Source organism: Oncorhynchus gorbuscha, linkage group LG23, assembly GCF_021184085.1.
Source record: "Oncorhynchus gorbuscha isolate QuinsamMale2020 ecotype Even-year linkage group LG23, OgorEven_v1.0, whole genome shotgun sequence".
Classification (NCBI taxonomy): Eukaryota; Metazoa; Chordata; class Actinopteri; order Salmoniformes; family Salmonidae; genus Oncorhynchus; species Oncorhynchus gorbuscha.
This window is the reverse complement of record NC_060195.1, coordinates 37715988-37730538: the sequence shown is the minus strand read 5'-3', so window position 1 is coordinate 37730538 and position 14551 is coordinate 37715988. Positions and strand designations below refer to the sequence as shown.

Below are 14551 nucleotides of genomic sequence, written 5' to 3'. Positions count from 1 at the left end.
AGAGATCCATTAAAAGCGCAGAGAGCATCATGAAGAACAAGGAACACACCAGGCAGGTCCGAGATACTGTTGTGAAGAAGTTTAAAGCCGGATTTGGATACAAAATGATTTCCCAAGCTTTAAACATCCCAAGGAGCACTGTGCAAGCGATAATATTGAAATGGAAGGAGTATCAGACCACTGCAAATCTACCAAGACCTGGCCATCCCTCTAAACTTTCAGCTCATACAAGGAGAAGACTGATCAGAGATGCAGCCAAGAGGCCCATGATCACTCTGGATGAACTGCAGAGATCTACAGCTGAGGTGGGAGACTCTGTCCATAGGACAACAATCAGTCGTATATTGCAAAAATCTGGCCTTTATGGAAGAGTGGCAAGAAGAAATCCATTTCTTAAAGATATCCATAAAAAGTGTTGTTTAAAGTTTGCCACAAGCCACCTGGGAGACACACCAAACATGTGGAAGAAGATGCTCTGGTCAGATGAAACCAAAATTGAACTTTTTGGCAACAATGCAAAATGTTATGTTTGGCGTAAAATCAACACAGCGCATCACCCTGAACACACCATCCCCACTGTCAAACATGGTGGTGGCAGCATCATGGTTTGGGCCTGCTTTTCTTCAGCAGGGACAGGGAAGATGGTTAAAATTGATGGCAAGATGGATGGAGCCAAATACAGGACCATTCTGGAAGAATGGATGGAGTCTGCAAAAGACTGTCACGCCTTGGTCATTGTATTTTGTGTTTTCGTTATATGTTGGTCAGGCCAGGGTGTGACATGGGTTTATATGTTGTGGTTTGTATTGGGGTTTGTAGTATTTGGGATCGCGGCTGATTAGGGGTGTTGTATAGGCTTGGCTGCCTGAGGCGGTTCTCAATCAGAGTCAGGTGATTCTCGTTGTCTCTGATTGGGAACCGTATTTAGGTAGCCTGAGTTTCGCTTTGTATTTCGTGGGTGATTGTTCCTGTCTCTGTGTAGTGTTCACCAGATAGGCTGTATTAGGGTTCACGTTCCGTTTGTTGTTTTTGTATTTATGAGTTATTTCATGTATCGTTCCGTTTTCCTTGATTAAAGATCATGATTAACAACCACGCTGCATTTCGATCCGACTCTCTTTCTACAAACGAAGAACGACGTTACAAAGACCTGAGACTGGGACGGAGATTTGTCTTCCAACAAGACAATGATCCAAAACATAAAGCAAAATCTACAATGGAATGGTTCAAAAATAGGTGTTGAAGAGATTTTGGGATACTCTGTCTTTGCGTTTCTATTTAAAGCATGCTGTTGTGTTTTGTGTCGTGTTACTGATGGTCCTAGGTCTCTCCTAGGAGGAGCAGGGGGTGGGAGGGGCTCGCTCCATCCGTCACACTGTCAGGTAAGAGGGTGTAGAAGGATGGGAAAAGGGAAGAGGGTACATCTGTTTGAGGGTCTGTATGCCCCTGGCTCGATCAGAGGAGAACACCAAGAGGGAAAGAGAGAGAGAGAGAGAGAGAGAGAGAGAGAGAGTGTGTGTGTGTTTGAGAGAAAGTGAGTGATAGTAGCCTGTGTGTGTTTGAGAGAGAGAAAGAAAGAAAGAATGTGTGACTGTGATACAGTGTGACTGCATTATGAGTTAGTCTCACCTCGTCTCACTCTTTGTGAGTCCGTCCTTTTTGGTACTAACGGAAGCAGTGACACTGAGACAGTCTGTGTTAGAATGGAAACAACAAAATGTGCTTGGCACTGTGATTTCGTCTGCTATTCCTGTGATATCATAATTACTCTCAATGTTGCAGTAAGAAGAAACAAACACAGGCATTTAGTTCACTCCGTCTCTATTTCACGTTTCTCTAGGCCTACCTCCATCACTTCTCCTTTTTCCAGACCTGGTCCTCTCTCCTGCGTTGACAATCTGTGAAATCATATATTCCTTTATAAATATTTGTCATATTTAGAAAAATCCAAGATCATTTTTGTGGCCCAGATTCTGTCAGCCAACTTCTATTTTAAGTGACAGAAGCACCTCCATGAATCTTAGCTGAAATTCACAACCCCACTTTCTGGAATGGTTTTGTCCACAACCAGAATGAAAAACCCCTTCAACCTCACATTGGAAGAGCCCAATTTGACAAGATGGTTGACAGGTGGAGACAGGGCGTGGCAGGGGGATAGCCAGGGCGGACAAGATGGTTGACAGGTGGAGACAGGACGTGGCAGGGGGATAGACAGGGTGGAAGAGGAAACGGCGACTGTGCTTGAATCCGAAAGTGCGGCAAGTGAAGTGTGTGATAATGAATGGAAAATAGTGAAATCAAAGAATGGAACAAAACGAGGAAAAGTTGCAGTAGAAGACAAGGACCCGGTCTAATAATGAATTTCCTATTGAGCTGCGTTTTCTGGACAAGGAGATTCATTTGGGAAATCCATTTGTAATATCGAGCACTGTGAAGAAAGCAATGGGAAAGGTGGATTCAATCAAGGTGACTAGAAGCGGCCTTGTTTTTGGTTAATTGTGTTGATGAAGAACAGAAGAAGTGTGCAGTGGATCTGGCAGAATTGACCACGTCAGAAGTAACGTGTATTGATCTTCGGGGGTGGAGCACTTGCCAAAAGAGTTCAAACTGGAGTCTCGCTGGATATAGGTGATGAGTATCTTAGTCAGAAAATCCTAGGAGTCGTCAGTGCATGTCACCTGACCCGTGTGGTAAATGGGAGGAAGGAGAAAAGCCTGTCGATATTGTTGTTGTTTGAGGAGATTCTACCTGAATTTGTGAAGCTTGGATATGTGAGGTATGCCGTGACACCATCTGTGTGGAAACCTTTACAGTGTGGGAATTGTAAAGGATATGGTCATGTTTCAAATGTTTGAAGATGGGAGAACTATGATATTGAAGAATTCGTGAATGGAAAATGTCGCAACTGTGGTGGGGATCATACTCTGAACTTCCTTGAGTGCCCTGTTAGGGTGAAGGAGGTCGAGATGTCAAGTGGATCTCCTGGTTGAGAGAATGCCAAGAGTGTGCAAAGCTGTCCTCAAGGCAAAGGGTGGCTACTTTGAAGAATATAAAATATAAAATACATTTTGATTTGCTTAACGCTTTTTTGGTAAATACATGATTCCATATGTGTTATTCCATAGTTTTTATGTCTTCACTACTATTCTACAATGTAGAAAATAGTCCAAATAAAGAAAAAAACATTGAATGAGTAGGCCTTTTGGCCGCTCCATGAGTTGTTTCAGGTTGGGCGCAAAAGATGGTGTTGTTGAGTCGGTGAAGGTAACCTGATGAATGTTTGTGTTTCTTCAGATCAGAGGGAAAGACTTGGGGAAAGACCTGTATCTTGATTTGCGCTTAAGTACAGGGCACCATTGAAGGACGTGATTTCTGGGGTAGTGTGGAGGCGGAGCAATTTAAGTTGAAGATTCCTGGTGTTTGTGACGCCCACCGTTTGGTGCGACACAGATCCGATGGGGAGCGTCGTGAAACAGAGGTGACACAGTCGGCGGTCGACGTCACTGGCTTTCTAGTCATCACCGATCCATGTTTCCTTTTTCCTTTTGTTTTGTCTTGATTACGCACACCTTATTTCTATTCCCTTATTATGTTCCTTATTTAACCTCTCGTCTACCTTTCTGTTTTGTCCGTGATTGTTTTGTGTTACTGTGTGTGTTGGAGGGTTTTCTCATTACGTGATGTTTCCTTGTTGGAGATATTCTGTTTTTTTGTAATTATATTTTGAGTAAAGACTTTTGTGTTTTTCCTCAAACCTGTGTCCTGCGCCTGACTCAGACAACGAATCCAGCACATTGTTACACAAAGTAATGTTAGGATATACGAGTTATGCTGTTAGAGCCTTTGTGCCGAATACACAGCAGTGCTCTAGGTGTCACGTTTATTAGCATGTCGCAGCAGTGGGTAGGAGGGCGATTCTAAGATGTGGGAAGTGTGCAGGAGGACATGGGACAGAGGAATGTGTAGTTTTGGTGGGAAAAGTTGTGTGTCAACTGTAGTGCTGCCCATGTTGCTGGATCGAATCCCTGAGCTGACAAGGTAAACATCTGTTGTTCTGCCCCTGAACAAGGCAGTTAACCCACTGTTCCCCGGTAGGCTGTCGTTGTAAATAAGAATATGTTCTTAACTGACTTGCCTAGTTAAATAAAGGTATATAAAACAAATAGGATATATGTTTCAGTAAGGTTGGCTTCTTAGTGTTCATATCAATGGTTATCAGAGCGGAGATGGAACAAAAGTCACAGAAAATAGATGTGGTGGCAGAGAAATACTTGGGGTTTTGAGTTGACTTCAGAAGAGTTACAGGGTGTGTTGAGTGGTAGTGTCCTGTCCTCTCAGGTTGTTGGCCTGCGATAGGATCAAATGAGGTGGTGGGTTTTAATGAGTGTAGTTGGTAGGGTAACTCAATGTTTTTTTATTTCATTGAGCTGTTTCCACTTTTACCATTTTGTATCACAAAGTGTCATGTATTTATATTGTAGTTCAGTTGGGGGCAGTAATGCAATATATTGGATGCCAACCACCGTTAAACTCTACCGAAGAAGAAGAAACCCATTTCCCAAACCCACAAAACCCGCGAAAGTTCACTCATTACACAAGATCGATAACAGCAATGGCTTCCCGTACTAAAGCAGGTAAACTATACAAAATCTACTTTATTCAGAAAATTGCACGCATTCATGAAATAAATTGTAATTGACTTACATGATAAATCGCAAGACCATAATCCGAGACAGACGACTCCGAGCTAGCTACATTTGCTATGTAAGGGCCGATTAGTTAACTAACATTAGCTTGTTGACTTTTACAGTAGCTAACTCAGAGATCTATGTATATATATATATATATATATATATATATATATATATATATATGACGAGATTGTCACCGTCCTAGACATTGGAGTCATCGTCCCAAAGGCGGAAAGGCAGGCGACAAGTTTAGGTACAAATATAAGCGCATAGAAAGTACATTTCGGCGAGAGTGAAACTACTCGATTCGCCTCTTCATCTCTGGCCAACCCCACTGTCTGTTGTTGGACAGGTCGTGTTTTGAAGCGCAAGGTGGAGACCGAGGAGGAGTCCGTGGAGGGGAAGAGGGGTAAAGGAGAGGACGACCACCCGGAGATTGTCACAGAAGGCCAGAGGGTGGTCATTGAACACTGGTGAGAACTGAACACACCAATAACACCCATTACATTTGGGTGACGGGCAAAATATAAATTAATTGTACGTTGTATTCCAGTTTCCATCAAATGAAAATGGCATCTGACATGCCTATTGCTCAGGGGTCTCCAATGCTGTTCCTGGAGAGCAACCCTTCTGTAGGTTTTCTCCAATCCCAGTTGGCACTAACCTGGTTCAGTTTATCAACCAGCTAATTGTTAGAATCGGTGCTGTTGTAGATTATGGTTGGAGTGAGGACCTACAGGAGTGTAGCTTTCCAGGAACAGGCTTGAAGAGCCCTGATATAGCTTATTGTCGTCTTAACAACATTTACACAATTAGCACAATTTTAAAGTGCGAACAAATAAGCTACATCTCTGCTGCAGATAAACACAACCAGTTAACTAACGCTCACTGTTCTGTTGTCTTACGGCAGTAAAAGCTGACGAGTGTATGGGCGTAATGCCGAGGGGGTCCGAGTTGCCCTCCTGGCTGCCTGTCCAGACCTCACTGTGGTGCTGAACCCCCAGAAGCCCCGGAGTAAAAGTTTTGAAGTGATTCTGTTTGAAGGAGAGAAAGGTAAGGATGTCCAGGGATCTATCTGTGTGAAATGTCTATCGTCTCCTTTTGTTTAATCCATTACTCTCCTCCCCTACAGAGGTTTGTCTGTGGTCAGGGATAAAGAAAGGCCCACCTCGCAAGCTGAAGTTTCCCGAGCCTGAGGTTGTAGTTTCTGCCCTGGAGAAGGAGCTAAAGACTGAATAGACACCTTTTATGAAGGTCTGTATAGGCAGAACTTTAAAAGTTATGTGCTTCAAGGTCGAATTCAAAAGACTGGATTCAAATCAGATTGACCAAAACTGTGAGAGAAAGAAAGCCATTTGAACTGGCCAGACTGGTTGAGAGGGTTTGGATACTAGAGCCAGTAATAAAACAGACCAAGAGAACAGCACTAAATAAATGCAATCCACTTATTTGATTGGATCAAATATGTCATTATCCAATTGTCCATGATAATTTTTGGCTAAAATAGTGAATTCTCCCTCTTGTTCTTTGCAGCCAGTCATCTGGGGTTTGTAGCAGCTGGACGCAGAATGATGAGGACTGACCAACCGGGTTGCACCCTAGTCCTTCCTCTGATGACCCCAGCGTCAAGCTCCTCTGGCCTGGATACACAGTGACATCTAATGGTGTCTCTCACAGACCCTCTTTTACCATATTGCTGCTTTTACTGTTCTCTTCTCGTTCATATTATCCAATAAGGCTGTAAAATCTTTCACCTGCTTTTGTATGTCTATGAAGAATAAAGATTGTTTCTACATTTCCTTCAGTGTGTCACGTTTGGCAATTAGGCATCATTTTGAAGTAGGTAACATGTGCTTGGCTGGCTGTGAATGGAATTTGGAATTAACTTGCTATTCGTAAAATATGATATGAACTAAATTAAGCAGAGGACATAAACGGCCATCCGATGCCCTCGGTCTCTTGCACCTCCATCACCTGTTTTATTTATGCTTTTTTTCTAATTCCAACGTGGAACTTATTCACCCCCAGATGTTCACCCTCCAACATTATTTATTTGATGCCTGTCCTGTCAGTCTTTCTATTTTAAGCCGTACACATGTTATGGCACCTAAATGGATATTTGGTCAGGCAATTCCACCATAACAGAGTGATGCTGAGACTTAGATTTTTCACTTTAAAATATGTCAAATCCAATGATTGAAGGTGTTAAACTATTCTATGTGCAAGGACTACTTTGAAATGTCCACTGAACATTTAACAGAAAAAATACTTAAACAGTGCAGCTGTGAAGTTCAGTAACAGATTGACTGCTGTTGGTAAAGCTTTTTTTTGCATGTGTTTTGGTTGGGAAGCAACAAGGGTGGACCGGAGGAGGAGGAGACCGTGGAAGAGGGAGAAAAGAGGAGCAGGACTTGGACAACAGAGGGAGAGGGGGGGTCATTGAGTACTGAAATACCCACAGCCACCCCCTAAAGAATATTACCCCTTTTAGGACCACACATCAATTTAGGTAAATACATTTGAGTTAATTTCCCATAACCACATCAATTTATTCCCATCACCAATAGCTCATCTGTACCATCTGGATAATCTCAGTGTACAGGAAAAGAACAGAACACTTAAAAGTCGTAGACAAATTGCCTCTGAAAATGAAAATGTGTGATAGTGAGTTGTGACTGTTCTGTCGTTCTGCAGTAAGAGCTAATACGTGTGCTGAGGGGGATGCGAGACGCCCTCCTGGCCGCCCGTCCAATCCTCATTGTTGTTCTGAACCCCCAGAAACCCTGCAAGAAAAGCCTGGAGGTCACTTTTGTGGAGGGAGGGAAAGGTGATTACTTCCATGTCATAGGGCCTGTTTACTGGACACAGACTCGTCATTGAAAGTGCTTTTTAGTGCACAACTCTGTCTGGAAATACGGACCATATTGTTTATCTTTGGCATGACACGGCGGCACCCAGAAGCTGTCCTTTTTCTTGTACTAACCATCTTTCCTTCCTGTGGCGGTGTGCCTCTGGATGGGCATAAAGCTAGGCCCAACTGCCAGGCTGAAGTTCCCTGAACCTGCAATTGTGGTTGCAGCCCTGGAGGAGGCACTGAAGAATGAATAGAGACCCAGTGAAGGTCTGTATTTCGGACTGAGCCCTGACACTTACAGTAGATTGCTTTACCTAACTCAACTATTATCAGTATGATCCACTGATCCAAAATCATTTTTGAAAACCGTCTGTCAGTTTCTCCTTTATCCTTGTTCTTCTTCTGATGACCCAAGCGACAAGCTCCTCTGGCAAGGACACCGATGACTTCTAGCGGTGTCTCTTTGCAGTGCAACACATCTCCTCTATTAGGTTACTGACAACTGTGGTTCCCAAAAATATGTTCAATATACTGTCAGTGTACTCCAAGTAAAACCCTAGCAGCTCCCTGAGTATCCCCTTCAAAAATCATGTCCGTCAATAATGATGACCACAATGTGACAAAATGGGGCTTGATGCATGAGAAGCTGGCTTGTTTACCCTGGAGGGTTACTGCTTCACAGTTTGGGAAACACTGGGTACCAATATACACTGAACAAAAATATAAACGCAACATGCAACAGTTTCAAAGATTTTACTGAGTTGCAGTTCATAAGGAAATCAGCCAATTGAAATAACTTCATTAGGCCCTCATTTATGGATCGAACAGACATGCATATTTTGGTCACAGATACCCAGTGCTCGACTTGGACTGAAATAGGTGCTGGTACTCATTTTGGGTGCCGGTACTGTTTATATCAAGGTATAGGAGCTCCACAATACTTTTAGCTAATATTCTGTAAGACAAACAGGAGCTCAAGCAGTATTAGGTGCCGGTACTCAGCTCCGGTGAGCTCCTGCCCTAGTCAAGCACTGCAGATACCGTGGATCAATAAACCAATCAGTATCTGGTGACCACTATTTGCCTCATTGAGCGCAACACATTGTCTTCGCATAGAGTTGATCAGCTTGTTGATTGTGGCCTGTGGAATGTTGTCCCACTCCTCTTCAATTGCTGTCTGAAGTTGCTAGATAATGGTGGGAACTGGAACTCGCTGTCATACATGTCGATCCAGAGCATACCACACATGCTCAATGGGTGACATGTCTGGTGAGTGTGCAGGCCATGGAAGAACTGGGACCTTTTCAGCTTCCAGGAATTGTGTACAGATCCTTGCGACATGGGGCCGTGCATTATCATGCTAAAACATGAGGATAGGTGGCGAATTAATGGTACGACAATGGGCCTCAGGATCTCATCACGGTGTCTCTGTGTATTCAAACTGCCATTGATAAAATGCAATTGTGTTTGTTGTCTGCCCATACCATAACCCCACCATGGGGCACTCTGTTCACGACGTTGATGTCAGCAAACCAATCGGCCACATGAGGCCATACACACTGTCTGGCATCTGCCCGGTACAGTTAAAACCAGGATTCATCCGTGAAGAGCATACATCCCCAGCATGACAGTGGCTATCAAAGGTGAGCATTTGCCCACTGAAGTCAGTTAAGGTGCAGACGAGCACTCAGGTGAGCATCCCTGAAACGTTCTGACAGTTTATGCAGAAATGATTTGGTTGTTCGAACCCACAGTTTTATCAGCTGTCCGGGTTGCTGGTCTCAGACCATGAAGAAGCAGGATGTGGAGGTCCAGGGCTGGCGAGGTTACACATGGTCTGCGATTGTGAGGCCGGTTGGACGTACTTCCAAATGATCTAAAACGGAGGCAGCTTATGGTAGAGAAATTTACATTAAATTCTCTGGCAACAGCTCCAGTGGACATTCCTCCAGTTTGCATGCCAATTGCACACTCCCTCAAACCGTGAGACATCTGTGGCATTGTGTTGCGTGACAAAATTGCACATTTTAGAGCTGACTTTTATTGTCCCCAGCACAAGATGCACCTGTGTAATGATCATACTGTTTAATCAGCTTCTTGATATGCCACACCTGTCAGGTGGATGGATTATCTTGGCAAAGGAGAAATGCTCACTAACAGGGATGTATTTTTGTTCATTAAATGTGCTGCTATTGCTGATTATCCACTCATCAATTTCCAATGTGAGATGTCTTATCTAATGTTTTTTATATATATATATATATATATATATATATATATATATATATATATATATATATATATATATATATATATAGTTAAATCTATGGAGAATAAAGCTGCTTTGTTTGTATACTGTTCTCCTGTCTTTGCTTCGAAAAGTATGGAATGTGTGCATGCATAGGCTTTTGTGCTTCAACAACAGCACCGCAAATTAAATCAACCGGATTTCATACTTTTTAAAAAACGCGTCAACGAGCCACACAATCACAGACGCTGATTGGTTCTAAGAAGAATGACGTCTGTCGGACTATCGTTCTATGGTGGTCTTCCGTGAGGTGGAGGACGCTTTGAAAACGAATTTAGGACAAATCACTTATCCTGTAAGTAGCAAATGTAGTATGTTGGCACAAACGATTATCAAAAAAAAGATATATAAAATCTCAGTTCTATTATGCATTCAGCAGGTTTGCGCTGGTACGGTTCTAGCCAGGCATTGCCGGATAGCTGGCCTACATGCTAACATTAGCTAGCATTGTGATTTACTTTTCGCATGATATTGGACTTTATACGCTCACTTTTTTGTACCTATCCGTTTCAAGTTGTTCATATATAAAGGTAGAAAGAAACACCCCTCTTGATCAACGTATTTGTAGCTTCTCAACATGTAATTTATGCTACGTGTTGTAAATGATTGGCACGCGTTACTGTTCTGCTTTTTTTGGGTGGGGGGATATTGCCCTGTTCGACCCGTCCCCGGACGTTCTGCTTATGTGTTACGCAGAAACCTGTCACTTAAAGTCGCACTTCTACTCAGTACAACACGTTGAATTTAACTTTACACTGTTCAGTGTATTATAGAATACTGAACAGAATGGCTGATTTGCTCATATTTGTATAGGCCTACCTGTGATTTGGCTGGAGGAAGGAAGGAATATAACTTTACATGCATAATGATCTGCGTGTCATTGTGGCAGTAAGGGAAAACATTGCATAAAGCCTTTACTCTTCAGTTAACACACACATCTCCCTCACATACTGTCTCCCTCTCTACCACAAACACACACTGCTCTCAACTTTGAAACATTAGGTGTCAAACAAATTAAGGAGCACCAAAAATACATTTTTTAAAATTTAGCTTAGGTTTTCATTAGGCCTATATGAATCTTTGAAGCACATTTCATGAGTAGCATGCCCTTTTTCTTTCTTCCTATGCCATTCAGTGGCGAAGCCGTCTAAGATACTGCATCTCAGTGCTAGAGGTGTCACTACAGACCCTGGTTCGATTCCAGGTATCACAACCGGCCGTGTTTGGTCTTGGTCGTGGTAGGTCGTCATTGTAAATAAGAATTTGTTCATAAGACTCGCTGAGTTAAATAAAACATCTGTTGCCTAGACCTACTGTGAAGTTACTAGGTGGTTAGCTAGCTATGTAACATGACTGAACAACATTGTTATCAAACCAATAATTAGCGGACCGTGACATGGTTTGTGAAATTACATCAAATGAGTGCGATTCCCGATAGAGAGAAAAGGTATCTCTGGTAATATGGCTGTATTAAAAAAAAAATTTTTAGGCTAGCAACATGCTGTCTTCTCTGCTGCAAACATGCCTGTGGTGAAGCTGTGATCAATTTCCCCTCTCTGGCACTCAGAGGTTGCATGACAGTGGACTTATAACACGTGATGAAATGATACAATGTATCAACTTTGCTCGCTCTGCTCCACTGTAAACAAATGTACAAATATAACAACACAAGACTCATCAGGGTCTGCAGCCTCGCTCGCCGTTAAGGCTAAATTATATTTTGATAACTGATGGAGGGATGTGCAGGAAGAGCGGCCAGGGAGAAGCAGGTGAGTGAGGGTTGGTAGGGGGAAGCGGCTAGCTGATTACAGATGCCACCTGATATGCACATGAAAGTGTAAATGTAAAATGAAAGGGATGTGGATACTATTGGACCGTGCATACTAGTGGCTGTTGCTTCAATTCAACTGAATTCAACTTATCACATGGCAGAGTTGAAGCAGCCATGTCGGTGAAGTATCAGTGTTGTTGAGGCTAAATCGAACCTTTGTCTCTGTACAGCCATGGCGACTGAGGGCCCAGAGAAGACTGGTGAGGAGGCTGCGGGGGCTGGGGCGGGTGCTGGTGGGGGGACGAGGTTCGACCTGGAGAAAGAGACAGAGCTGCGGTTCGAGGTGGAGGCTGGGGAGAAGGTGCAGCTGGAGCTGCTCACGGGATTGGCTGAAGTCTTCGGTTCGGAGCTCAACCGCAACAAGAAGTACACGTTCCCACCGGGCTCCAAGATCGCTGTGTTCACCTGGCAGGGCTGCAGTGTTTCTCTCTCAGGGAAGACAGAGGTGAGAGGCTGTGGAGGAGTAACCGATGAATGGAGGGGGATATGTGCATGGCTGAAAAGCTGCCTTGGTATCTGACCACTGCTAGAAGTGAAGGATGTAGAAATATGTTGATCTCACTCTTTTCTAGGTGGCGTACGTATCAAAGGACACACCCATGCTGCTCTACCTGAACACCCACGCCGCACTGGAACAGATGAGACGACAGGCGGAGAGAGACAACGAAAGGGGCCCGCGGGTCAGTGTTCGGCTGTGTGTCTGTTTGTGAGAAGTGGCCCTTGGTCAGTGTGTGTGTATGCTCGCTTGTTGTGTAAACGTTGCTTCAACTTTGTCCCCCAGGTGATGGTGGTGGGGCCTACAGACGTGGGGAAGTCGACGGTGTGCAGGCTGTTGCTGAGCTACGCTGTCAGACTGGGCAGGAGGCCTACACTGGTGGAGCTCGACGTGGGCCAGAGTGGGGTGAGACATGAATATGTTGTCTCTGTGGATGGAGGCGTGCATATCGCCTCTTTGCTCTGTTCCCCTCTACTATCACTGCTATTATGCTAATAAGGATAATTGCATGTAATATTGAAATTAATCATGCTTCTGTGATGGTGTTGACTGGCTGTGTCTGGTTAGTGCTGTTGATGACGTGATGCTTTCCTGTCAGGTGTCAGTCCCGGGCACAATGTCAGCGCTGTGTATTGAGCGTCCCGCTGACGTGGAGGAGGGGTACTCAGTACAGGCTCCACTGGTCTACCACTTTGGCTCCACCACACCAGGAACCAACATCAAACTCTACAACAAGGTGAAAGATGACACCGATCACCTCTGGTTATGGCATTAGGTTATATGAACCCAGAACTTTGTAATGGACTTTTTCCCCCTGGTGTATGTAATCTTTCTTGCTCTTTCTTCCCCATCCATTTCTCTCTTTCTCTCTCTCTCCCTCCCTCCTAGTTGACATCATGTCTGGCTGAGGTGTTCTCCCAGCGCTGTGAGGTGAACAGGAAAGCCAGTGTGGGTGGCTGCATCATCAACACCTGTGGATGGGTAAAGGGTTCTGGCTACCAGGCCCTGGTCCACTGCGCCTCAGCCTTCGAGGTGGATGTGGTTCTGGTGCTGGACCAGGAGAGGCTCTACAACGAGCTGAAGCGGGACCTGCCGCATTTCGTCCGAGTCGTGCTGTTACCCAAATCCGGAGGGGTCGTGGAGCGCTCCAAAGACTGCCGGCGCGAGGCTCGGGACGACAAGATCCGGGAGTACTTCTACGGTTTCCGCGGTGTCTCGTTCTACCCTCACGCCTTCGACGTGCGCTTTTCTGACGTGCGCATCTACAAGATCGGAGCGCCATCCATCCCCGATTCGTGCCTTCCTCTGGGGATGTCGCAGGACGATACCCAGCTGAAGCTTGTCCCTGTGACCCCAGGTCGCGATCTCACACACCACGTTCTGAGCGTAAGCTGTGCCGATGAGGGGGAGGAGGTGGCTGGGGGGGTGCGCAGGGGCTTGCTGGAGAGCCCGGTGTGTGGGTTCATTGTGGTGACTAACGTGGACACACAGGCACAGGTGATGACTGTGCTCTCGCCCGCCCCAAGACCCCTCCCCAGACACACACTGCTCATCATGGACATTCGCTTTATCGACCTCAAATAGAGGAGGAGAGAGGGGGAAACGCCAGAGGAAGAGTGAGAGATGCAGTATGTCTGAAATCTGATGGCTCTTGTCAAGGAGTTTATTTTCAGTAGCACAGAGTTTGGGGCAGCAGAGCAGTAGCCTGCTTGCTCTGTTTAGCTAACATTACACTCCTTGTACCAAAAATCTATCTTTGGCATATGACAAGGGTTGGAAGGATAGCTTAACAGTGTGGTACCTGTTCTGTCAATATTTGGCTTCACACTCAACTGATAAGGGAGAGATGAAAGACTGCACACAAGTGTTGGGTGGAGAGTGTTGAATAGAGGAGGGAGGGGTTTAGTGTTGGGTGGAGAGGAATGGAGTTGAGGGAGTAGGGAAAACGGCTGTAAATATTTTTTCATTCAACTTATTTCCAATGTACAGAAACTGGTCTTGGTTTTATATCAGTTCTCTCAAGTTGTTTTCCCACACAAGACTGTTTGGTATGATTGTTTTTATTGTGAAAATACATTTTTAAATAAAATGTGCCATTTCCAGCAATGTTTTAGATATGACTCTTTAACCTGCTTTAGATAACAGACCACTATCCTGAGCGACCTCTGGCATGTTGAAAGCTTTCAAACGTTGTCCCTCATACGCATACCGACTCACCCGCGAAGGCCAAGAGATTTGTGGGAATGACGCTAATCTCAATCACTGATTGGACAAACGTCCCACCTAAAGGAGCGAGTTCCGGCGTGCCAACATTGAGGGGTTTCGATTAATCTCGCCCGGGCGCAGGTGTGTTTTGCACCGGCTGAAAGTT

The 14551-nt window shown here is 44.6% G+C and overlaps 2 protein-coding genes across 3 annotated transcripts; both read left to right on the top strand.

Annotated features, from left to right (window-relative positions):
* Window positions 1–4526: 4526 nt before the first annotated feature.
* selenoh (selenoprotein H) lies at window positions 4527–6490 on the top strand. The gene is made up of 5 exons (XM_046324527.1): window positions 4527–4634; window positions 5044–5164; window positions 5602–5744; window positions 5824–5945; window positions 6225–6490. The coding sequence occupies exons 1-4, from the start codon at window positions 4613–4615 to the stop codon at window positions 5928–5930; spliced, it is 393 nt and encodes a 130-aa protein (XP_046180483.1). The 5' UTR covers window positions 4527–4612; the 3' UTR covers window positions 5931–5945; window positions 6225–6490.
* A 3521-nt stretch (window positions 6491–10011) lies between these two features.
* Window positions 10012–14282, top strand: LOC124010608 (polyribonucleotide 5'-hydroxyl-kinase Clp1). 2 transcript variants are annotated; one of them, XM_046323269.1, is made up of 6 exons: window positions 10012–10148; window positions 11855–12129; window positions 12257–12364; window positions 12466–12585; window positions 12779–12916; window positions 13069–14282. In XM_046323269.1, exons 2-6 carry the CDS (start codon window positions 11857–11859, stop codon window positions 13762–13764), a joined length of 1335 nt encoding a protein of 444 aa, XP_046179225.1. In that variant the 5' UTR covers window positions 10012–10148; window positions 11855–11856; the 3' UTR covers window positions 13765–14282. The 2 variants fall into 2 exon arrangements, with proteins under 2 accessions (XP_046179225.1, XP_046179226.1); XM_046323270.1 differs by lacking the exon at window positions 10012–10148 and having other exon boundaries at window positions 11721–12129.
* Window positions 14283–14551: the final 269 nt, after the last annotated feature.